The sequence below is a fragment of the Gobio gobio genome (assembly GCF_949357685.1).
Source record: "Gobio gobio genome assembly, chromosome: 24".
Classification (NCBI taxonomy): Eukaryota; Metazoa; Chordata; class Actinopteri; order Cypriniformes; family Gobionidae; genus Gobio; species Gobio gobio.
In genome coordinates this window covers 32,757,690-32,781,129 of record NC_137120.1, presented here as the reverse complement: position 1 = coordinate 32,781,129, position 23,440 = coordinate 32,757,690, and the positions used below count along the sequence as shown (strand labels likewise).

The following is a 23,440-nucleotide window of genomic DNA, read 5'->3' as shown; positions in this document are numbered from 1 at the left end:
CATAACTGTGGTGGATTCCTCATTTCTGACCAGTTTGTCTTGACGGCTGCACATTGCTGGAAAGGGTAAGAGCTTGTTTAGTGTAAACTGCAATGTTGAGTAAGAAATATTTCTGACTAATAACGAATGATAATGTTATCATATTACATAAACACAACAATACGCTCTTTCAACAGAACAGAAATTCTGACGGTTGTTGTTGGTGCTCATGACTTGAGGAACATCAGCAGTTCAGATCGCATCGGAGTGAAGACCTACATCCCGCATCCAGAAAATACAGCTAAATCTAAGAATGACATCATGCTTTTGAAGGTTACAATCTGTAATACTTTTAGTTGTTCAAAATAATATCTGGTCCAGAAACAGTAACACAAACCACTATGTTTGATTTTCTATTACAATTTCTTGCTTTAAAAAACACTGAAGGGATTTAAATAATTATATGTAAATGGCAAAGTGATTCTTTGAGTCTGTTTCCTACATTATTTATTTATTGCTCAGTGTAGAAAAAAAACTGGGCAAAAAAGGCAGAAAACCTGAAAAATCATTGATGCATTTTTTGTGGTTGTTATATAAAGCAGAAAACATAATAATAAAGAGCCACCTAAAAATAAACAAAACTTTAGGGCTAAAGTATAATCAACAGAAGTTCAGTCTTATAAAAGATTGTTTAATAATAATAGTTGTATTTTTGAATCACAGCTAGAGAATAAAGTGCAACTAATCAACAATGTTAGACTGATTCCATTACCAAATGATGGAGAAGAAGTGGGACCAGGTACTGTCTGTAGTGTTGCCGGCTGGGGAAGACTGGCGGCTAATGGCTCTAAGAGCAATGTTCTAATGGAGGCAGACACGACTACAATAAATCCGGCGGAGTGTAAGCGTAAATGGGGATCTCACTTCTTGGCCCCAAAGATGATCTGTGCATATGGCGCTGGTGGATCCTGCTATGTATGTACAAAAGATGATTCACAAATGTTATGGTAATGTACAAACTGGTCTCACTAGTGACGTGTTGATCTGTGTTTCTTAACAGGCGGATTCAGGAGGTCCTTTGGTTTGTGGAGACACTGCAGTTGGTGTCACAATTTTCGCTAAAAAGGAGTACTGTAATTCACCTGAGCGTCCTAATGTGTATAGTAAGATTTCAGCATATACTAAATGGATCCTCAATGAAATTGGAAAAATTAAGTGACTTCATGTAAACTAAAAAAGGAAAAAAATGTTTTTCGTGAATTCCATAAACCTTTCAATAAATGTATCACATGGCAAGCATCAATTATAGTCAAAGTGTTCTCATTGTCACAATCATATGAACTGTGCTGGCAAAATCAGTCTCAATGAGCAAATACAATTATTTATTGTTTTTTATGTTTAAACATAAGTTGAATACTGATATTTGAAATTATTAAAACATGAAAATATACTTTAAATTTGAATTTAAAACCGGCAGTAGGTGGCAGCAAGACACTGTTAATGAGTGAGTCATTGAGATACAACCGATTCATTAAAACAATAGGTTACTGTCGTAACCCCGGATCTCTGAAACATCGAGTGGAGAGATCCTCCTATGGGAAGGGCATCCGTACCTGACCTCTGCAGAAGCATCCAATTGCACCAAGTCTGGCAAGACAGACAGGAGCGCGCAGCCAATGCCCGGTAAGGCCCCGCCCCTTACCTGCAGGCACATATAGCCTGCATGCGCTACTGTACTCCAGTAAGAATATTCGCTTCTCGTGCAGCAAGCGGGGCAAGGCTGGTGGATCTCTCCACTCGATGTTTCAGAGAACCGGGGTTACGACAGTAACCTATTGTTCTCTTTCATCATCTCGTGTTCGAGATCCACCTATGGGAGAGACATGGACAGCTCCCCGATTGCCCAATATACTCACAGTGAGGTTCTGTTAGCCAGAAAAAGACGGTCACCCCAAGGGGGCAGTGCTTAACACGTCTCATACTCATGAACCCGCCACACCGACGCACGCTAGGGTTGTGCCGATGGACGATATCATCGTCCATCGTGATGGCAGACCGACATCACGATGGAGCGCGACCATCGTGATGCCACGCCCCCGTTGCGAGTGCGACACACACTAATCTCTTCTATAGTATTAGTTAAACTAAAAACTTAGCAGGAATTACTCTGTAAATTAAATTGAGAATGTAACTAATGCATATAGCCTATGCTATTTTAAATACTGTAGTCTATGCCAGATATATGCATAGCCTACATTTTGAAATCATTTGAGGCTGAAACATCCATATGCATGCGTGTTTATTTTAGCACTTCCATCAGTGAAACAACACAGCCTATAAAACATTTAAACGATTTTCAGTAAATAATCGTTACCTCAAGAATATAAGAAAATTAAATATTAAAAATATTTTATTCATACTATTTCCCTGCAAAGATGCGTCATATAGGCCTACCGCTCTGCGCTTTGAGAGGAATGTGGGACACGAGCTGGATAGACACCTTCTCGAATATCTTCAAGTTTTCTCCTGATGTTGCAAGGCAACACTTGTTGTAAAAGTTCTGAAGAGCGGATTTTATCTTCCACAAGGGCAAGACATTTAGGCAATGTTTGATTATTCACTGCCAGAGAAAACGAAACTAAAATCACCGCGGCGTGTGTGTGAAATGCGCTATTCAAATAGACCGCTATTCTTGACGCGCCTAACCAAGTTTAATAACAAGAACAAACTGTGTTAAATACAATTTGAAGTAAAAAGGTATTCGTCCTTCAGTGTTTTTTATACTTTACCGCAGTAAAGGATGTGAATAGTTAATAGACTTAATTATAAGCAAACGAAAGGAAGAAACGATTATAATCCCCTGCGAAAATGGCGACGTGAGTGAAGATTTAGGAAAAGAAACGAGATGTCCATGTCCATTGGGATAAAATGGACTGGGCCTATTGTTAAAATTCACGGAAAATCGAGTGACCAGATCCAGATTGCAAAGCAGAATGAAAAAGTGCTATCTGACCATTATTTCCTTTCTAGGCTAAAAGCTTTGTGCTTCACTCCTGTAGTAATATTCACGTGCAAGTTGCAACAGCATTCACATACAAAACACTGGGTTAGTAAAATAACAAAATTATTTTTTAAGAGTAGAAAATAGTATTTATGTAAAGAGATATAATTTTTTTTTAAAAAGAGCTCAACTCTTAGTGGAAGGAACCTATTTTTTTCCCCTCACGTGCAACCTATAGCGGATGATTCATTATTTGGGTTAGTAAAAATAACGAAATTATAGTTTTAAGTAGAAAATAGTATTTATGTAAATAGATATAGTATATTATCTACCTATTTACATAATTACCCCCCCCCCCCCAAAAACGACGATATCATCGACCATCACGATGTTTTACTGTAAACATCGTCAACTGCCAATTTAGGGGACATCGCCCAACCCTAACGCACGCACGTAACTGCGGTGTACAAGCAGGGCATGAAATGTGTGTGGCACACACAAGAGAAGGCAGGGTTAGGAAGACCCCACCTCCAAAACCGAATGTGCTACCGGAGTTTTGGTAACATCCAGCCTATAGTAACGCACAAACGTAAGGGGAGAAGCCCAACTGGCAGCAGAGCAGATATCCTGCATTGATACTCCCCTGAACAGAGCCCAAGAGGCGGCTAAGCCCCTCGTGGAATGAGCTCTGATGTCCCCTGGAGGTTGCACTCCCTTTGATTCGTAAGCCAAAATGATAGCGTCCACAAGCCAATGCGAAAGGCGTTGTTTAGACAGGGGATCCCCTTTGTGGGGAGGGGCCCATGAAACAAAGAGTTGATCACTCTTCCGGAATGCACTGGTCCTAGCCAAATACGTCTGTAACGCACGGACCGGACACAGAGCATTTAACCTTTGATCCTCCGCGGAGGAAAAGGGTGGAGGGTGAAAAGCGGACAGCTCCAATACCCCCGATGTGAACGCAGGAAAACATTTCGGCATGAAGGCTGGATTAGGTTTAAGGAAAACCTTATTTCCGCCCAGAGAGAATTTAATGCACGAGGGGTGAACCGGGAGTGCATGTAACTCACTGACACGTTTGGCTGACGCCAAGGCCAAGATCAAAGCTGTCTTAAAAGACAGCAACTTTGGGGAAATATCCCCCAGTGGCTCAAAAGGGAATTGAGACAGAGCTTCCAGCACCAAGGAGAGGTCCCATTCAGGGATCGTTCCCTTAATGACTGGCAACAAGCGGCCATAAATCTGCGGATTAGAGGATGCTGCCCAACCGTTGAGCCCTCAAAGCCCACATGACAAGCAGAGATAGCTGCCAGATAGACCTTAATAGTGGAAAAGGACCTGCCTCTATCCATAAGGTCTTGGAGGAAACACAAAACATCAGAGACTGAGCACTGATATGACGTGAGACCCCGCCCATCGCACCACTCATCGAACACTTGCCACTTACAGCCATATAAGGACCGTGTAGAAACGGCCCTGGCATTCTGTATAGTAGCCACCACGCGCGGGGGAAGCCCTAACGCGCTCGGGTTCGTCCTTTCACGGGCCAGGACCAGAGAGCTACCCTGTCCGGGTGTGGGTGATAAATCTCCCCGTTCGCTTGAGACAATAGGTCCGTGCGGAGGGGGAGGCGCCACGGCTGAGCATGTAACAGAGGAATTATCTCCGCCAGCCATGGCGCTTTGGGCCACCTGGGAGCTATCAGGATGAGAGACAGCCCCCCCTCTCTCACCCTGGCCAGTGTAGGAATTATCAAGCACAGGGGAGGAAAGGCATACAGCAGCACTTTGGGCCACGGGTGGGCCAGTGCATCCACCCCGAGGGGCGCGTCCAAGTCCTTTAGCGAGAAGAACATAGAACAATGGCTGTTTTCGCGCGAGGCAAATAGATCTACGGACGCCTGTCCGAATCTCATCCATATCATGCTCACTATCTGAGGGTGAATGCGCCAATCTCCGAAGAGCGGGTTCCCCCTCGATAGAAGATCCGCGCCTCTGTTCAGGATTCCCGGAACATGAGTCGCGCGTAACGACAGGAAAAAAACGTCTGCTCCATACCAGCAGCTTGCAAGCTAGGGCATGAAGTTTCGACGAGCGCACGCCGATGATGACGATTGATATAAGCCACTGCCGTGGTATTGTCGCAGCGTACGAGCACATGATGTCCCTGCAGACGAGGCAGAAAATGATTCAGAGCATTCCAAATGGTCAGAAGCTCTAAATAATTGATGTGCTGTGAACGTAGTTTGTTCGGCCACAAACCTTTCACAGTTCTGCCCTCTTGGGTGGCACCCCAGCCTGTTAAGGACGCATCTGTCGTCACAACTTTCCGCAACATTACCGTCCCCAGGACGGTGCCTTGTGCGTAAAAGTCTGTGCTCCTCCAGTGGCGCAGAGCTGCGGCGCAGGTGCGCGTCACTGTTACCGAGCGACAGAGATCGTGTAACGGGCTGAAATGTAGTGACGAAACCCATTTCATGAATGCTCTCATCCTCAGGAGTCCTAGTGGCAAAACCTGGATAGATGAAGCCATAAGACCCTGTAGTCTGAGGCGTGTGCGATATTGCACCTTCGCCCCCTCCCTGAACTGCGATAGACAGTTCATCAGAGAGAGAACGCGCTCCTGAGAGAGACGCGCTCGCATGGAGACTGAGTTCAGCTCCAGGCCCAAGAAGATCACATTCTGGCTGGGTGCAAAATTGCTTTTGTTCACATTCACCCCGAAGCCCAGGGATGTGATGTGCGCGAGCACACGGCAGGTGTCCTGCAACACCTTTTCCTTCGAGTCGGCTATGATGAGCCAATCGTCTATGTATGTCAAAATCCGTAGACCAGACATTCTCAGGGGAGTCAACCCCGCTTCCGCGCACAGACAGAAGGACCGTGGGCTTAGACTCAAACCAAACGGCAGGACCGTGAATTCGTAACAAACGCCTTGATAGGCGAAACGAAGAAACTTCCTGTGTGGTGGATAAATGCTTATGTGGAAAAAAGCATCTTTCAGGTCGACCGATGTGAACCAGTCGTTCTGTTTTATGGCGCGGGCGAGCGAACCATGAGTTAACATTCTGAAATTGTATTTCCTTAAATGTTTGTTCAACACTCTGAGGTCCAGAATGGGACGGAGAGAACCGTCCTTCTTTGGGACCAGGAAATAACGAGAATAAAAACCCTGGTTTATCAGATTGGGGGGAACCACCTGAATTGCACCTTTGCTCAGAAGGGAGGAGATTTCCTCCTTCAGAACGTGGGCAGTGCTCTCTTCTGTGTGTGAAAAGAGAACACTGCTGTTTCATAGCAAACTGCAGACGATAGCCCTGCACTATTGTGCGCATCACCCATTCTGGTGCCGCTGCAGCTCGCCAAACTGACGCACGGCTCGCGAGCGTACCCACCCGAGCGATGCCGGCTTCGTGTGTGCCCAGCTGGCTTATTTGTGATGCAATGGAGCCCTCTAGTGGGGAAACTAGGAACTGCATGCGTGGGTTCAGAGAGCTGTCCGCCCTTTTGCAGAGAAAAGTGATTTCCCTGCAGAGGGAGGACATCCCTCTGTAACAAATTCATTTGATTCGTTTGATTTAATGTGTTTGTGTTTTTGTGTGTTTTGTTTTCGGGGAAACAATGGGGCCGAAGCCTTTATTAGCTGAGTGAGGGGAACACAACATGTGCGGTGTGGTGACACTGCTTTTGAACACATCCTCACAACAGACCCCTTGAACGGGGGAGAACACACAACGTCCACTGAACACATGGGCTGGGCAGCCATGTGAGGGGGGGACCCTCCAGAAGTGACCCGTAGTCTTTTGGACCGGGGCTCTAGTGCGAGAAGCGAGTCCAGAGAGCTTGTCGCTCGAGAACATGGACCCCAAACCCTCATCGGCCAAACATCAGGCAGGCCGCTTGCGTTTGGGGGGGGGGGGGGGACAACACCCCATCCACTAAACACATAGGCTGGGCAGCCACGGGAGGGGGGCACCCTCCAGAAGAAACCCTCCGTCTTTTGGACAGGGTTACTGCAGAAAGAGAGTTCAAAGAGCTTGTCGCTCGAGAACGGTTTTGATGAAAGTTACGTCCCGGGGCCGGGGAATTAGGCAAACGCGCCTGGCTTGAGGCCGCCTTCCTAAGAAGGCACAACTTGAAGGCCTCGTCCTCCTCCTCCTCCTGGTCACATCCTACAAAGCAAAGCGCCATGGAGCGCCCAAAGGTTTGAAAGGCCTGACGAGCGCTATGGAGAAACGAGGTTGTAAACCGTGATGATCTCCTTCCATAATGCAGGAGAGGAAGATCCCTAGCTGTTGGCCCAGGTCGTCCAAAATTTCCGCCTGGTAAGTGGAGAGGAGGAGACATTTAGGGCCCTAACAGCCAAGGCCGAGGATTGGCGTGGTGCACCGTAGCAGAAAAACGGTTCATCAGGGCGAGCAGCCCTGCCTGGAATGGGATGAGGTGCCTGGCAATCGCTCAATAGCGGGCGGTTAACCCATGCCGAGAGCCGCCATATTTTAACCTCCAGACCCGCGAGACCGTGTTTAAAGTCCAGTAATGCCGTGTGTGCTTAACGCACACTAGGAGAACGTGAAAGTTGTTACCTCAGGCCGAGGGGAGCTCCCAGCATTTTACCGTCGTAAATATCCCTCTCCTGGTCGGTGGCGCTCTGTGGAGCCGATGTTGAGACAAGTGGCCGCTCACTCACACATCCAGGAAGATGGAATGAGGCAAGGCTGCGGGGGCGCTAGCCTGGGGAATGCCAGAGGGCGGGATGGCCTCCTCGTCCTCTGATGGTGCGTTCACACCAGACGCGAATGAAGCGTTTTGCGCGAGTGATTTACATGTTAAGTTACATTTCATGTTAAGTCAATGCAAAGACGCGAATAGGCATGCTGCAGTGCAATTCGCGCGAATGAGAAGTCCTGCATCGTCGTCATCACCGGACCCTGCCGGAACGTTGGCTAGCGGGGGGTTTCCCGCAAAGATGTCCTCTTCGGGGAACTCAGGATTGGGCTGGTCAGCCCAGACAAGAGCAGCCATGCCCCGGGAGGTCCCCGGTGGCGGGCTGTCGTCACTATGTCCCACTGGGTAGCAGCAACTTTATGGTGGCGTCGCAGGAGTAACTAGGCAGCACCAGGCAGTGACAGCAGTTCTCCGGATTCTCTATGGCCTCTTCCGCGTGCTTGAGGCCCAAGCAGACCGCGCAGAAAGGGTTAATATCATAGCGGCAAGAGCACCACACGCGGCCGGGCAAGCCCGTGATAAACTAGCGCCGGAAAGAAGCAGGAATAGAGAGCGACATACCGGCGAAGAACTCAGAACAAATCTGTGGCGGCAGCCGTGGAACAGGAATGACGAGGAAGAGCGTGGGCGGCTCCGAGAGCAGACACAGAGAAACTGGCAGAATAGGAACTGTCACGCCCGGCGGAGGCTGATCCGAAGATATTTCCTCCTGCAGACAATAAGTGAGCAGCGCAAATTCAACCGAGCTGTGTCAGTGCAGAGATCGCGAGAAGCGAATGTCAACTGGAGTACAGTAGCGCGTGCAGGCTTTATGTGCCCGCAGGTAAGGGGCGGGGCCTTACCGGGCATTGGCTGCGCGCTCCTGTCTGTCTTGCCAGACTTGGTGCAATTGGATGCTTCTGCAGAGGTCAGGTACGGATGCCCTTCCCATAGGTGGATCTCGAACACGAGATGATGAAAGAGAACTGACAATTCATTCAGGAACGAAGCATTTGTCTTAAAGGGTTAGTTCACCCAAAAATGAAAATTAGCCCATGATTTTCTCACCCTAAATTCATCCTAGGTGTACATGACATTTTTCTTTGGTTATTGTCGCCTTGGGGGGAAAAAGTTATCAAATAAATGTTTTCTTTGTTTATTTACTTTTTCTTTTTTTTACCCAATGAATATAATTGGATACTGATAAACACAGGGTAATACTCTGTTACTGATAAATCTTCTTTGAAGCTCCCTATGAAATAACAAGAGAGAAAATACTGTCAAGTTCAACAGTATGATGATTAAAAATTAACATAAATGTTATTGGCCATGACTAGATTGCAAATATAAATACAAGAATAGACTTTATGTAAATAGACATTAATGAATGAATGAATGAATGAATGAATTAATTAATTAATTAATTAATTAATTAATTAATTAATTAAAAGAAACAATGAGATGTACTGCACTGGTGGAAACATCATGAGCCCATGCTACCGCGTAGAGCCCGGCCGATATATCGGCAGTCCGATATTATCGGCCGATATTAGGCATTTTCCAAACTATCGGTATCGGCATTTATGATGGCCGATAAATGAATATTTAAAAATAAATAAAATAAATAAAATGGACGAACCACCGCTCAACCACATTATGAGTGTTGGCGTTTCATAGTTTGTCCACCAGAGGGCACTCTACAACGTGCAGGTTGATCCAGCTGAGTCATGCTGCTTGCAGGAACATTCACAACAGATCATCGCATGGTAAGGTGGCAACTGTCACGAGACATACATTGCTTGAATAACGCTTCACAAATGCTTTGCTGCATACCTCGGTTGTAACGAGTGGTTATTTCAGTCAAAGTTGCTCTTCGCTTGAATCAGTCGGCCCATTCTCCTCTGACCTCTAGCATCAACAAGGCATTTTCGCCCACAGGACCGCCGCATACTGGATGTTTTTCCCTTTTCACACCATTCTTTGTAAACCCTAGAAATGGTTGTGCGTGAAAATCCCAGTAACTGAGCAGATTGTGAAATACTCAGACCAGCCCGTCTGGCACCAACAACCATGCCACGCTCAAAATTGCTTAAATCTTTCCCTTTCTGACATTCAGTTTGGAGTTCAGGAGATTGTCTTGACCAGGACCACACCCCTAAATGCATTGAAGCAACTGCCATGTGATTGGTTGATTAGATAATTGCATTAATGAGAACTTGAACAGGTGTTCCTAATAATCCTTTAGGTGAGTGTATATTGGCCTGGGCTTTCTAGGGATTTCGGAGGCATCCACTAAAAGCGCTGGCACCCCGGGCAACTTCACTGAGTGAATGTAGTTTGTTAGTATCCCTAATGTCAGCCTCCTCTCATGTAGAGTCGTCCGGCCAGGGCCCACCCCCTTTTCTGCGTTCTGGGGTCTTCACTAGTAATGCAGGTTGGTGCTGTGCAGAATTGATAGCGACTTAGCCAGTGGTCGTAGGGCAGGGGTTTAGGCCATCTCTCGTTCAAATACCAAGAGATTGTATGTGTAGCTCAACCCCGTCCCCCAGAGCTGGTTTCTTTGAAGAGCCGCCAGCTTTTGGCAGGCTCTTTAAAGACTGTGGTAAGACTGCGCCGTCATGCAGTAGGCCCCAGGAGGCCTCTGGGATAGATCAGCCCCAGGATGGGCCATATTAAAAACCAGTCGGCTGTGAGCAGCCAGCTGGGGCAGTCTTGGCAGTAGATTCCAGGGCAGGTAGTAGGCCTCAACAGGCCTCCTTGTGAGCGAGTCCCGACGTTTGGGGAGGATAGCAATTAGATAGGTAGTCAGCCTTGGTAGGCCTCTTGCAAAATTTCCCCCTTATGTATTGCGATATGTCTTTACTCCCCAACGATGTCGGCTTCAAGTAGCAGAATTCCCAACTAATAACCCTACTTAGTAGTTTGATGTTATTTTTTTGTCAGCCAGCAGAGAAGCTACTATCAGTCCAGGGTTATAGCAGCCAGTTTTTCATGCCCGCCACCAGGAAGCCGTCCTTGCAGGCCTGCTATAAGGTAGTAGGCCCCACCAGGCCTCCCTGAAGATGTGCTCCCGGTCGCTAGTCGCCATGGCAGTCAGCATGGATTGCTAGCAGGTAGTAGGCCCTTTCAGGCCTCCCTATAGGCTCGCTATCGTGTAGTAGGCCTCACCAGGCCGCCCCTGGATGCAAGTTCCTGGACCCTCCCTAGGGGTGATCCCCGGGACCAGGATGCCTTTGGCAGTAGGCATGTGGGACTATCAGGTCGTAGGCCTCACCAGGCCTCCCTGAAGATTTGCCATTAGGTAGCAGGCCTCACCAGGCCTCCCCTGAGAGCACGCTCCTGGGCTTCAGTCACTTGGCAGCTTGCATGAGTTATGGGCAGGTAGTAGGCCTCACCAGGCCTCCCTGAAAGCCTGCTATCAGACAGTAGGCCTCCCTAGGCCTCTCTGGAGATGTGTCATAAGGTAGCAGGCCTCACCGGGCCTCCCCCGAGGGCATGTTACTGGGCTTCAGTCACTCGAGAAACAGTTAGCATGAGCCGCTAGCAGGTACCAGGCCGCACTAGGCCTCCCTGCAGGCTCGCTATCAGATAGTAAGCCTCACTAGGCCTCCCTTGAGGGCGAGTTCCTGAGTCAGGATGCTCGGGTAGCTAGCATAGCCTGCTATCAGGTAGTAGGCCTCTCCAGGCCTCCCTAAAGGCTTGCTATCAGGTAGTAGGCCTCACTAGGCCAGCCTGAGGGTGAGTTCCTGAGTCAGGATGCTTGGGTAGTTAGCATAGTTTGCTATCAAGTAGTAGGCCTCATTAGGCCTCCCTGAGGGTGAGTTTCCGAGTCAGGATGCCCGGGTAGCTAGCATAGCTTGCTATCAGGTAGTAGGCTTCTCCAGGCCTCCCTAAAGGCTTACTATCAGGTAGTAGGCCTCCCTGAGGGTGAGTTCCCGAGTCAAGATGCTCGGCTAGCTAGCGTAGCTTGACTATCAGGTAGTAGGCCTTCACTAGGCCTCCCTGAGAAAACGAGTTTCCGTTTCCAGCTACTTTGACAGTTGGCTTCAGCTGCTATCAGGTAGTAGGCCTCACCAGGCCTCTATTTAGGCGAGTTTCTGAGTTTGGATTCTCGGCTGCTATCAGATAATGGGCCTCACTAGGCCTCCCTAAGGGTATGGGTTCTCAGTTCGAAAACTGTTAACTGGCATAACACTGACAGCTAGTGGGGACCTGCTATCAGTAATCTGGCCTTTAGGTGGCAGCATCTGAGGATGATCTTACCCTAGCGCGACTAGTGTCGCTTCTGCTACTTGGTCTCCAAGTGAGGGAATTCAGCCTACACCCTGGTTTACCTACCAGGCAGCCTTTTTGAGCTCCCCTCTCTTTGAGGGTCGTCTGTGAGCCCATAGCTGCAGGGGTCTGATCAGACGGTCGTAGGCCCCTTGCGAGGCCTCCCGATTAGATCAGCTTATAGGCCAATCTGGCCACCTGAGTGTTCCTATAAAGATAAGAGCTCAGAAGATCCTAGGATCAAGCAGGTTAACTCCCCTCACTAGCAAGGGTTAACCCTCAGAGCCCGACGGCATCGCCCACGACGTCACACGGTACCTCCGATAAATATCTATATTATTTCATGAAACTTTTATCGATTTTCTTACCGTTTTTTCCAGCAGAAAGCTAACAAGCTAGCCATCACGGGGGTGTCTTTGGTGTCTTTGTAGCCTTTACAGAAGGTTTTCTATCCAGCCTGGAACATGTGCATCTTTTTGGAGTTGTTCAGCAATAAATCAAAACGCTTACATCCAAGATATATCCACTTGATGTCCATAATTTATACATTTTCCGTCATTTTTGCCGCTAGCGCGATGCTAGCTGCCATTTTGGAAGAGGGTTTGACCAATGACAGGCTGATCCGTCATCCACGTTGGTGTGCGTCATTACGCATGAATCACAGCTCTGTTATTGTGGATAGAGAGAGACGCACGGCTAGTAGTGAGGAGAGAGAGAGGCGCTGCAGTTTTTAGTAGTTTTGTGGAGAAAGTTTGAGGAAAAAGTTTGAGGAGAAGTTCCTGATAGGAACTGTTTTGAGGCTTGGCACCAGTAAATATCCAAAATCCAAAGAGGCCAAAAGCGACTGGACTTTTTTTGGAAAAATGTAAATAGTTTTGGTTCTGTATAAGTTATCATGTTTATTCCTGAGTTCCAGGACTCCAAAGACTTGAATAAACTGTTTTCCAGAGGAAATATGCTTAGCTTTTATTTATTTGTGTGTGTTTTCAATAAATATTTGAGTGATTCAATTTCCGTTTTATGTTTTCATTTGTCTTTATGGTCCCATAACTTATTTTACATTCAGGTGACATCAATGCAACACAAATATACTGACAGTGCAACTTGTCTTGAAAAAAAAGAGGTGTGTCAATTGTCTGTGCACAACAGGGTTGATGTTTTACAAGCTTTTTTAGTAAATAACACCAGGCGGAAAATTAATTGTAAAAATACCCTTAGGTCTTAAAGGGTTAAAAGCGATATGCTGAGTATTGCTCTCCAGGATGCCCGTCTCTGAGATCCGGTCTGAGGAGGACACTGCCAGCTCGCAGTACCTTGGGCTGGATGCCTCCCCAGGAGGCAAGTGTCCAGAGGCTCTGTTCTCAGACAGGCAAGGATGGCCCAGCCGAAGTGTCCCACGGAAGCGGCACAAGGGCAGGCCTCCTTGGTGGCATTAGTGGCTGGCTGGGGCGCCCTAGGGTCCCCTAGCCACATTCCCTTAAAGCCCCTTCTGTTGAATTGGTTGGATCCAGGCCTTTGAGCGGCCTGGGTAGGACTTCTCTAGTGTTCAAAGTTTCCTACTCAGGCTTATAGTTTGGGCTATAACCGTAGGGAATGCTGTCACTGACAGCCTTGTGTGATCAGAGGGGGAGTGGTTCAGGCATTTCACTAGAATTTGCTTGTCCTGACAGTTGTCACTGACAGTAGGCATGCACTCCCCTCGGCATGGCGGCGTGGGTATATCGTTCCCCGTAGCATCAGCTGACGCAGCGCGAGTTCCCTTTCAAAAGGAACTCGGTTACGTATGTAACCTTAGTTCCCTGAGAACAGGGAACAAGACGCTGCGTCTCATTGCCATGCCTCTGGGCCTGCCTGCCAAACCCTTCAGACGGAAAGCGGTGACATGTTTGCAAGGTGCCCTTATGTACTTCCTGGTCGCACCTTGATGACATCATAGCCTGTCGCCGGTCAATAGGATTGCCATGATTCGATAGTAGTTCAGACACCTGTCACGCTGGAGGCATTCCCCTTAGCGTCAGCTATATATAAAATTTTTTTTTTATCTCTACTCTTATACTATCTTCAATACGAGTCAGTCAGTAGCGATACCTCAAAGATGGCGCCGCGGTGACGTCACACACAACAAACCCACGTGTCTGACAAAGAGCAGTGAATGTTGAACGACAGTAATCTGGGGCCGTCGGCGATACCTGACTGTAAAGGGGTTAAAAAACAATTTTTATTGCTGCAACAGTGTGTAATAGGGAGGGAGAAAAAAACACTGGCTCCAGTCAGACTCGGGACACTGGAGTATTTACGTGTCGTTATCATAAGAGTCATTTAGATATTGTGGTTATTGCCAATACCGGTATATTCTCACACCCTAAATTAACACGATGATGATATTTCAGCTTTTACGATCGTTTCTGTTAGTAGCATGAAACAAATCAGTTTTTTAAGTGATTAAACTACAGAGAGCGATCAAAGAACACTCTTTATAATGTCCGGAGCTGTCAATCACATGTCGCGAGTGTATCTACACACTTGCCCAAACTGCCATTATAATGAATGACGCTGTTATGCTGCACAAAGCTCTTACTGTATTCCTGTCGATGTCGTGTTTGCTGTTAGTTGTGGTCAAAGCATTTTGTGAGAGAAAACGCGTTGCAATGATGAGATCACTGCATTCACGCGATCAACAGACTGTCTGTCTACTCAATGCTCATCACTGCAGCTTTTCATGTGATAGGAATAGATCATTAAATAATGCTATAATCCACACTTTGACGATTCGTTCATCTCGACGGCTGTAATGGTACATTACATGTGTTACAAAGTTCGTAGAATAAGGTGGAAGAAGACAGAGTTGACGTGACTGGGACTGTTTATTCAGAACTCTCAGCTACAAATAAGCTTGCGCTAACAGCACAGCGCTCTCAACAACTCAGTACAATAAAACTTCCTTCAGCTTTCCGTGGTTCACAGTGCCCCGTCAGTCTCTCTCTCCCATGCATGCAGTGCGTGCGTGCAGTGCCTCGCTTAACCAAACCCCCTCCGCAACATAATCTAACACTCATTTCAAATGCAAAGATGTCAGCCAATCACAACAGTGGCCGTTTTCACTGAAGTTTCACAGCAGACACGCCCCTTGAAACAGGGCATTCAGCCAGAGGGGTAATAACAGTATAGAAAAAATGCCTTTTATTTCTAAATTATTACATTTTTTTAAATGTAAAAATCATACTAACAATATAAGTACACCTCAGGAAACATTATAAAATAATAGAAAAATGCCATGCCATGGGACCTTTAAAAACTTCGCGTTGCGTGCCATAATCCTCACAGATATTGTGGCTGTGTACAAAACCTGGAAAATGCTGCCTTCGGAGGACACATTTCAAGGCAGGAAGGCACCAAGGCACTTCCGAATCTAATGTTAGCTTCACTTCCTGTCTCCTGAGAGACCTTCATCTGATCGATTTTTGAAGGCAGCATATTTGTATCCTTCGCTCCCTTTGCTATCCCACAATCCTTGGCTTCCTATATGTGACAGTTGAGCTGGAAAAAAAGATGGTGTCCGAAAGTTGCATTTGTTGGTCAGTTTGTGTGTAAATGTACGTTTTTTACCAACATTTTCCACTTCTGATGTCATTTCTAGCGAGAAATTACTAATGTAGTAATTAAATATGTGTTAAGTTCTCACCAAAGCTCTCTCTATTTTGGTGTAGATCATTAAACTGTTACCCTGCCTAAGAAGTCTGTCCGAAATTAGTTTTTTGAAGTGCCTTCATGCTTAAACGCTGCCTTACAAGCCATTGTCTGATAAGGCAGCGAGGCAACGAGTCAGCTGCCTAGGTTTTTCGGACGCAGCCTGTGTGTCTGCGATCTTTCCTGTCAAGGAAATAGCCTGCGACACAACATATAAAGTTGATCCTGATTGGTCCTCTTCTGTGCATTCGAAGTGCTGATTGGCTCACGCAGATAGGACCTTATAGAGCCAAGTCAGAGTTCGACTTTGTAGATAGAACCTTTTTGTTTTTTCAATAAAAAGTCCCAAAATGTACACAACTTTAAAAAAACATCACATAATGTAAATAAGTTGTCACAGAATAAGAATATGTGAATAACTCAATTTTGACAAAAACGTTAGAACCTTATAATTCCAAGGGGACGTAATGTCAACTAATGCAACCTTATTGTAAAGTGTTACCAGAATCTGATTAGACTGCATGATTATTGCACAGGTGTGCCTTAGGCTGGACACAATAAAAGGCCACTCTAAAGTGCAGTTTTATCACACAGCACAATGCCGCAGATGTCACAAGTTTTGAGGGAGCGTGCAATTGGCATGCTGACTGCAGGAATGTCCACCGGAGCTGTTGCCCGTGTATTGAATGTCCATTTCTCTACCATAAGCCATCTCCAAAAGAGTTTCAGAGAATTTGGCAGTACATCCAACCAGTCTCACAACCGCAGACCACGTGTAACCACACCAGCCCAGGACCTCCACATCCAGCATCTTCAACCTCCAAGATTGACTGAGACCAGCCACCATCATACATGACTGGACATTTGAGAGGTTATGTGAATTTTATCACGACAACACAGTTTTGTCTAAGTGTATTGATGGGGGACCTACAAACACTAGACCTTAGGTGTCCCACATTAGCCAGTGTCACACTTTTAGGACAATTTACCCTATTTAGGGAAGTATGCGATTTTGGATGCAGCCCATCTCTGTCAGAGGAGGCAAGAGAGACACACTGTCACTTTACCTGTGGGTGTTGCTGTTGGACAATGTTTAGAAAAGCGAGCAATTTATATATCTTTTAATGTCATATTTTGTCATATATTTGTTGTTATTTTTGTAATATGAACTATTTTCTCATCCATTTTTTTGAGAAGGCACTCCATTGGCTCCTCGGAGGAAATGCCCCTGATAAGTGTCAGAAATTAAATGTTTTATTTAACAGGAACTATTTGTAACCTAAAGTTTATTTTTAGGGGCATTTCTAGTTTATGCCTTTATGAAGTCCATAACTTAAGGCATTTTTACTTAAACCATATAAAAGATAGTATGTCAAGTCATACAGGCAACTCACATCAGATGTGTTTATAGAGCCCTCTTCTGGCAGAAAGAGTCCATTACAACATAAAAAACATGCTGCGAAATTGTGCCCCATGTATGTGTGGAAATGCCAACACATAAATTATTTATTTATTTCGATTTTTGTGCTGATTTAATAAATGTTATGGAATCTTTGAATCAGATGAACAATTCTGAAGATATTTTGTACTGTATTTACATAGAAAAAAAGTGTCTCGGGCATTACAAAAGAGGCAATTGAGTCATCTGACTTGCACTTTGTGTTTTTTGTAACACTATGCGTCGTCTTTTTACAGTTTTTACAGTTTCGTCTGACACTGTGGTTGGAGCTGATGGGTTGAAGATATTGCTATGGGTGTGAAGTTTTACTGCATCCTTCTAAAGAATGTAAAATTGCTTCATCTTTTGCACGGTTTCAAGAAAGACCACAAGTATATACAAAATAAAATGCTTCAAATGGCTCCAGTTCAATCTAGTTGGAAATACATTAGATTAAATATGTAAAAATGGTCATGTGACCTATGTTTATCATTGCATAAGCAAACTCTTTCACATACTTGGATTGAATTGTGATAGAAAGTCTCTTGATCACTAAGCATTTGTAAAGGATACAGAGTGTTTAAAACTGTCTACATTCGCTCAGTGCGCCCTCTAGCAGTGTAGACTGTAAAAACCTATGTTAAAACGTTCAAAGGTTTTAAAAAAACCCTCTCCTTTGATTGGCTAGATTTACGTGCTACTTCAAGGCTCTACTGTCAGCATCAGCAGTTTAATAATGTCATTGCCAAGCCACAAAAAATATCAAATCTTCTAATCAGAGTTAGTGATGCTACAAACTGGCTGTAAAAAAAATACTTACTGGAAGCTCAGGGTCTCCACCCAACTTTTTTGAGTATTTATACCGTGTTTAACCAGCAAGAGCTCACTGATCGTCTCCTTAATCATGACCATCATCATCTCTCTGCTCCTGCTGGCCTCTCTGCTGCCACACCTGACCTTCACTGGTGAGAGATAAAACAAAATACTAATAACCTGAGTTTTATACCATAAATAAATCAGTAAGGTAGAAACATACTAACTAACACTGTCTTTCTCTCAGCTCGTGTGAATGTGGGTATAGTGAACGGCATAGAAGCAAAACCCCACTCCAGACCTTACATGGTTTCTGTCCAAACGAAGGTGCAACATCTCTGCGGTGGATTCCTCATTTCTGATAGATTTGTCATGACTGCCGCACATTGTCGAAACAAGTAAGACCTTGTTTAATCTGCAATCTTGAGTTAGCTAACTATATTATTTTGTTATTAGCTTAAATATAATTTTTTTACTGAATGATTTTTTTTGTTACAATGTAAGCTAATTATATATTATAGATGTATATTTATATACATACTTAATGTAAATGACTACAGTACAATCATAAGCCCTATTCGGACGGTAATTGTTTCTCGTGGGGTCATAAGGTATTTTCATCATTGACAGGGGCTAGTTAGTGATTTTATTGCCATCCAAATCCAAAATGTCAGTGTTTTTCTCCCTCCACCCGCGTAAAAATCCCCGGCCGAATTACCTACTGTTTTTTGACAAACACCAGGGTCGTGTGGTAATTGAATTGCCGTCCGAATCCACATCTCTGAGTTTTCACGAATATATCAGGATATGTTTATATCCTTTTTGACCACTGTAGAGCACCGCACGGTTGCGCTTCACTGTAATTTGGATGCATTTTAATGATCTAGACTTTTATTACTGAAATTGCTGTGAACAAGAGCAATATATTTCATCACCGCTCAAAAAATAAAAAGAAGAAAAGCACATCATTATTTGAAATGGGACGTTATTACGGCTGCGATTATATATGTTAAAATAACCAAGCAGCATTATGTCTGAATAAGAGGCTGTATTAACTTATTTTTCCGCTCATTTCCATGTGGAATAAAATGACATCCTTTATTTTGAGATAAAATACAAGACAGAAAACCATTTTAACGATAATGTGCGTCTATACTGTATAGCTTCCTATTTTAAACAGATTTAAATAGGATTAAATAATAATTAGGATATTTTTTTCCTAAAATTTTTAATTTAAATTAAACATGCATTTATTCGTATTACACCAAGCATATGGAGCGCAGTATCACAAAACTTGCTCCTCCACCGTGAATAAATCCCAACCCGAGTGCACAAGTTTTATCACTGAGGTGGCATGCAAATTTATTTTTACGGAATTCCATGTGAGAAACAATTACTGTCCGAATAGGGCTATATACTGTAAAATATTCATTTTGCTAAATAAAGCTTGTTTCTTTTAACAGTTCTCCAGTTCTGATAGTAGTGCTAGGTGCACATGATCTACAAAAAAGGAATTTGGACCGGATCAAAGTGGATTCCTACCATAAGCATCCGCAATATACCAATAAATCCTATCATAATGACATTATGCTTTTGAAGGTAACAAACTACACTTATTTTAGTTGTTCTAAATAATATTTGGGTTGCACTTTATTCCACAGTATTGTGTACTTACAGTGTACTTACCTAAGAAAGTACTGGTAATACAAGGTAACTACATGGGTTAAGGTTAGGGGTAGGTTCCAGGTTAGAACCTAGTTATTTCCCAGTTATTAAAGGGTTAGTTCACCCAGAAATGAAAATAATGTAATTTATTACTCAACCTCTTGCCGTTCCACACCCGTAAGACCTCCGTTCATCTTCGGAACACAACTTAAGATATTTTTGTTTGGCTCAGTGAAGCCTGCATAGCCAGCAATGACATTTCCTCTCTCAAGATCCATTAATGTACTAAAAACATATTTAAATCGGTTCATGTGAGTACAGTTGTTCAATATTAATATTATAGAGTGACGATAATATTTTTGGTGCGGCAAAAAAAACTTGAAGCAGTGTTTTGAAATCGGTTATCACTATATAAGTAGTTATTTCGTTTTTTTTGGCGCACCAAAAATATAATCGTCGCTTTATAATATTAATATTGAACCACTGTACTCACATGAACTGACTTAAATATGTTTTTAATGCATTAATGGATCTTGAGAGTGTAAATTGCTTTGCTCCCTATGGAGGACTTACTGAACCTTCGGATTTCAACCAAAAATATCTTCATTTGTGTTCCGAAGATGTGGGTGTGGAACGGCATAAGGGTGAGTAATAGATTACATTATTTTCATTTTTGGGTGAACTAACCCTTTAATAATAAGTACATAGTATATACATGGAGAACATGACTGTAAAACTGTAACAGAACTGCTCTGAGACAAAAGGTTGAGGTTGAGGATCCAAATGCAGCTTTATTGATAGCACAATCTAAAGTTGTAGTCCATAAAACAGGCAAAAGGTCAGAGCTAGTGATGTGACATTTGAACCGAGGTATCAGAGCTTGTATTGAGAATAAATGGGCATGTCAGATGAAGCCCCGATTCGAGGCCTGCGTTGTTAACGGAGAAATCACGTGACCATTGACAAACGAGGCCTCGGTTTGTGTGGAATACGTCATCGGTTCGGTCTGAGTGTCGCTTCGGGTTCGAAACTTGCGCCGTCTTATGCTGGTTGTGGTGTTTCAGAGAAGTGTCAGGACTGGAAGTGTGAGTGTCAGAGAGTCAGAGAGTTGTGTCATTGTCGTTATTGTGGTGCATATGTGTTAGGGCTATATATTATTACATTATACTCCAGTATACTACATTATTACTATTAGGTTAGATCGTTTTTCACTAATAGAGTTTTCCTCTATTATTAGGTGTCCTTTGGCATCTGCTGGATAGGTTGATCACAGAATAAATAAACAATTAACAGTGTGTCTGACAGTTGTCGTTGTGCAAGTAAAGTCAGACAGAGAAAGATACATATTTTATACCCAGGCAATGGACAAATGTCATTGGCTCAGGATTAATGGAATTGTCTGCTAATTCTTTGCACAGTAGCTAGGTGTCACTAGTGAGCAATGATGAATGAAGCTTCGGGCAATGGACCTTTTGGTGAAGCAATGGGCTGCGAGGTCTCAGTGGTTCAGAAAGCCTCATTTTGCCATAACTAGTCAGAGCACAGTAAATCAGTCCGATCAAATAAACAAATCCAGAGGGTGAGACAAGAACAAGAAAACCAGGACATGGGCAGTTATTTAAAAAAAAAAAAAAAAAAAAAAACAGGAACAAGGAAAACGCTCAGAAATGCAGTATTACAACAAACAAGACTCACAATGAATGACTGAGATAACCAGGCTTATATAGGGTGAGGTAAACAGGATAATGAGACACAGGTGGATGTAATCAGGGATGATGAGTCCGGGCAGAAAGTATTATGGGTAATGTAGTCTTTAATGGTATGACAGTCCGGGGTGGTGAATCGTGACCAAAACAAAGTGCTACCGATATTTGTTACAGGAAATAGTGGTACAATCCAGTCTGTTTTATATGACACTTCTTACCCCGATCTGGAAGATGATCAAATCCTTCTATTAATGATGATGCTTTTTGTTTTTGGTTTACAGCTAGAAAGACGTGTCGAACTAAACAACAATATCAAGTTGATATCCATACCAATGAAAGAAGAAGATATCAAAGCAGACACTGTTTGTAGTGTCGCAGGATGGGGAGCTGCAGTAACAAATGGCCCAGGAAACAATCACCTCATGGAGACAAATGTGACAGTCATGAATAACAACGAATGTGGGGACAAATGGGGGAAGGATGACTATTCATCCTCACAGATGATGTGTGTATATGGCTATGGAGGAAGCTGTGATGTATGTATAAATAAACAACAACAACAATTGAGTAACCAAATCTTAATGTGTCAGTGCATATTATGACAACACATGACTTATGTGTTGATCTGTGTTTCTTAACAGGGGGATTCAGGAGGTCCTTTGGTTTGTGGAGGCACTGCAGTTGGTGTCACATCCTTCGGAGACCTTGAACTCTGTAATTCACCTAAATTACCTGAAGTGTATATTAAGATTTCAGCATATCTTCCATGGATAAAGAGCATTATTGGAAAAGTTAATTGAATTAATTGCAGATGAAATGGGGTGATTTTTGTTGAGTTGATTTGCCCCCGAATCTTCTTTCAATAAACATAATATACATTGCAAATATATACATGTGCTGTGCATTTTTTCTCTCAATAACAAAATAAACACATAATAAAAACGAAAACAGCAGTTAAAGTGTAAGTTCACCCAAAAATGAAAATAAGCCCATGATTTACTCACCCTCAAGTCATCCTCACTCTAAAAAAAAAGGCTCGTAATCATAGGGGAACCTTTTTTAGTGCTATATAGCACCAATTTTGGTGCTTCAGTGGTTCTTCAGCGGTTATTCAGAGGTGCTATATAGCACCTTAGTCAAAGAACCGGTGAAGAACCTCTGAAGAACCGCTGAAGAACCTCTGAAGAACCGCTGAAGAACCACTGAAGCACCAAAATTGGTGCTATATAGCACTAAAAAAGGTTCCCCTATGATTACGAGCCAAGAACCATTTTTGGTGCAATATAGAACCTTTTTTTTTTTTAGAGTGTAGGTGTATATGACATTCTTCTTCATCATTCTTCAGAGTTCTATTTAAAAAGTCCTGACTAATCCAAGCATTATAATGGCATTGACTTGATGGGTCGTTTTTGAAGTCTATAAAAGTGCATCTGTCCGTCATATAACTGCTCCACACGGCTCCGGGGGGTTAATAAAGGCCTTCTGAAGCATTTAAAGGTGCCCTGCCACACAAAACCGTTTTTACTTGTATTTTTTAAAATATCTTAGGTCCATATGTGTTTGTTATGTCGTGAATGTGAAAATGAACTGCTACCTCCTCTGTCAGCTCTAGCCAAGAAAATAAATAAGCAGAGAAATCAGGGTAATTACAAAAGCTGGTCAGTCTACGTAGGTCAACGTAGTTTGTTCGTGTGGGAAGAAGGAAGCGGGAACCGGCGAACATTTAAAGGTCCCATGGCATGAAATTTTCATTTTATGAGGTTTTTCAACATTAATATGAGTTCCCCTAGCCTGAATATTGTCACCAAGTGGATAGAAATGTTGATCGGTGTAAACCCGAGTTCTGGCTGTCTCTCTCTGCCCTTGAGAAAATGACAGGCCAGACGAGCCAATCCTGAAGTCTCCTGGTTTGACGTCCAAGCAGGAACGGTTACCTCCCTTTCCTCCGCCCAGAGAATCTGGCACGCCCATGCAAACGCTCGAGAGATCATTGCATCATTGCTTGTGAATGAGTGAACGCTGGCAGTTTCTCAGTGTTTGGATGTACAAATGAAAACAGAAGTTTTTTTTCAGTTCCTTCTGATCTGTGATCAGTGATTTCTGATGTGTAGCTAATTATTTATTATTCGTGCACACGCAGCGGCTTCTCTCTCTCTCTCCCGACAGAACGGTG

At 44.0% G+C, this 23,440-nt stretch overlaps 2 protein-coding genes across 2 annotated transcripts in view; both read left to right on the top strand.

Moving 5' to 3' along the window:
• Nucleotides 1-1,280, top strand: part of LOC307120458 (complement factor D-like) — a 1,543-nt gene extending 263 nt beyond the window's left edge. The window contains exons 2-5 of the mRNA XM_079807496.1: nucleotides 1-65; nucleotides 177-312; nucleotides 703-954; nucleotides 1,040-1,280. The exon at nucleotides 1-65 is cut by the window's left edge and continues 86 nt beyond it. Of these exons, the coding sequence (XP_079663622.1) occupies nucleotides 1-65; nucleotides 177-312; nucleotides 703-954; nucleotides 1,040-1,198 (612 nt within the window). The 3' untranslated portion in view covers nucleotides 1,199-1,280. The remainder of the gene's footprint in view (nucleotides 66-176; nucleotides 313-702; nucleotides 955-1,039) is intronic.
• A 16,489-nt stretch (nucleotides 1,281-17,769) lies between these two features.
• Nucleotides 17,770-22,149, top strand: LOC307120459 (mast cell protease 1A-like). The gene is made up of 5 exons (XM_079807497.1): nucleotides 17,770-18,048; nucleotides 18,144-18,294; nucleotides 19,360-19,495; nucleotides 21,549-21,803; nucleotides 21,909-22,149. Exons 1-5 carry the CDS (start codon nucleotides 17,988-17,990, stop codon nucleotides 22,065-22,067), a joined length of 762 nt encoding a protein of 253 aa, XP_079663623.1. The 5' UTR covers nucleotides 17,770-17,987; the 3' UTR covers nucleotides 22,068-22,149.
• Nucleotides 22,150-23,440: the final 1,291 nt, after the last annotated feature.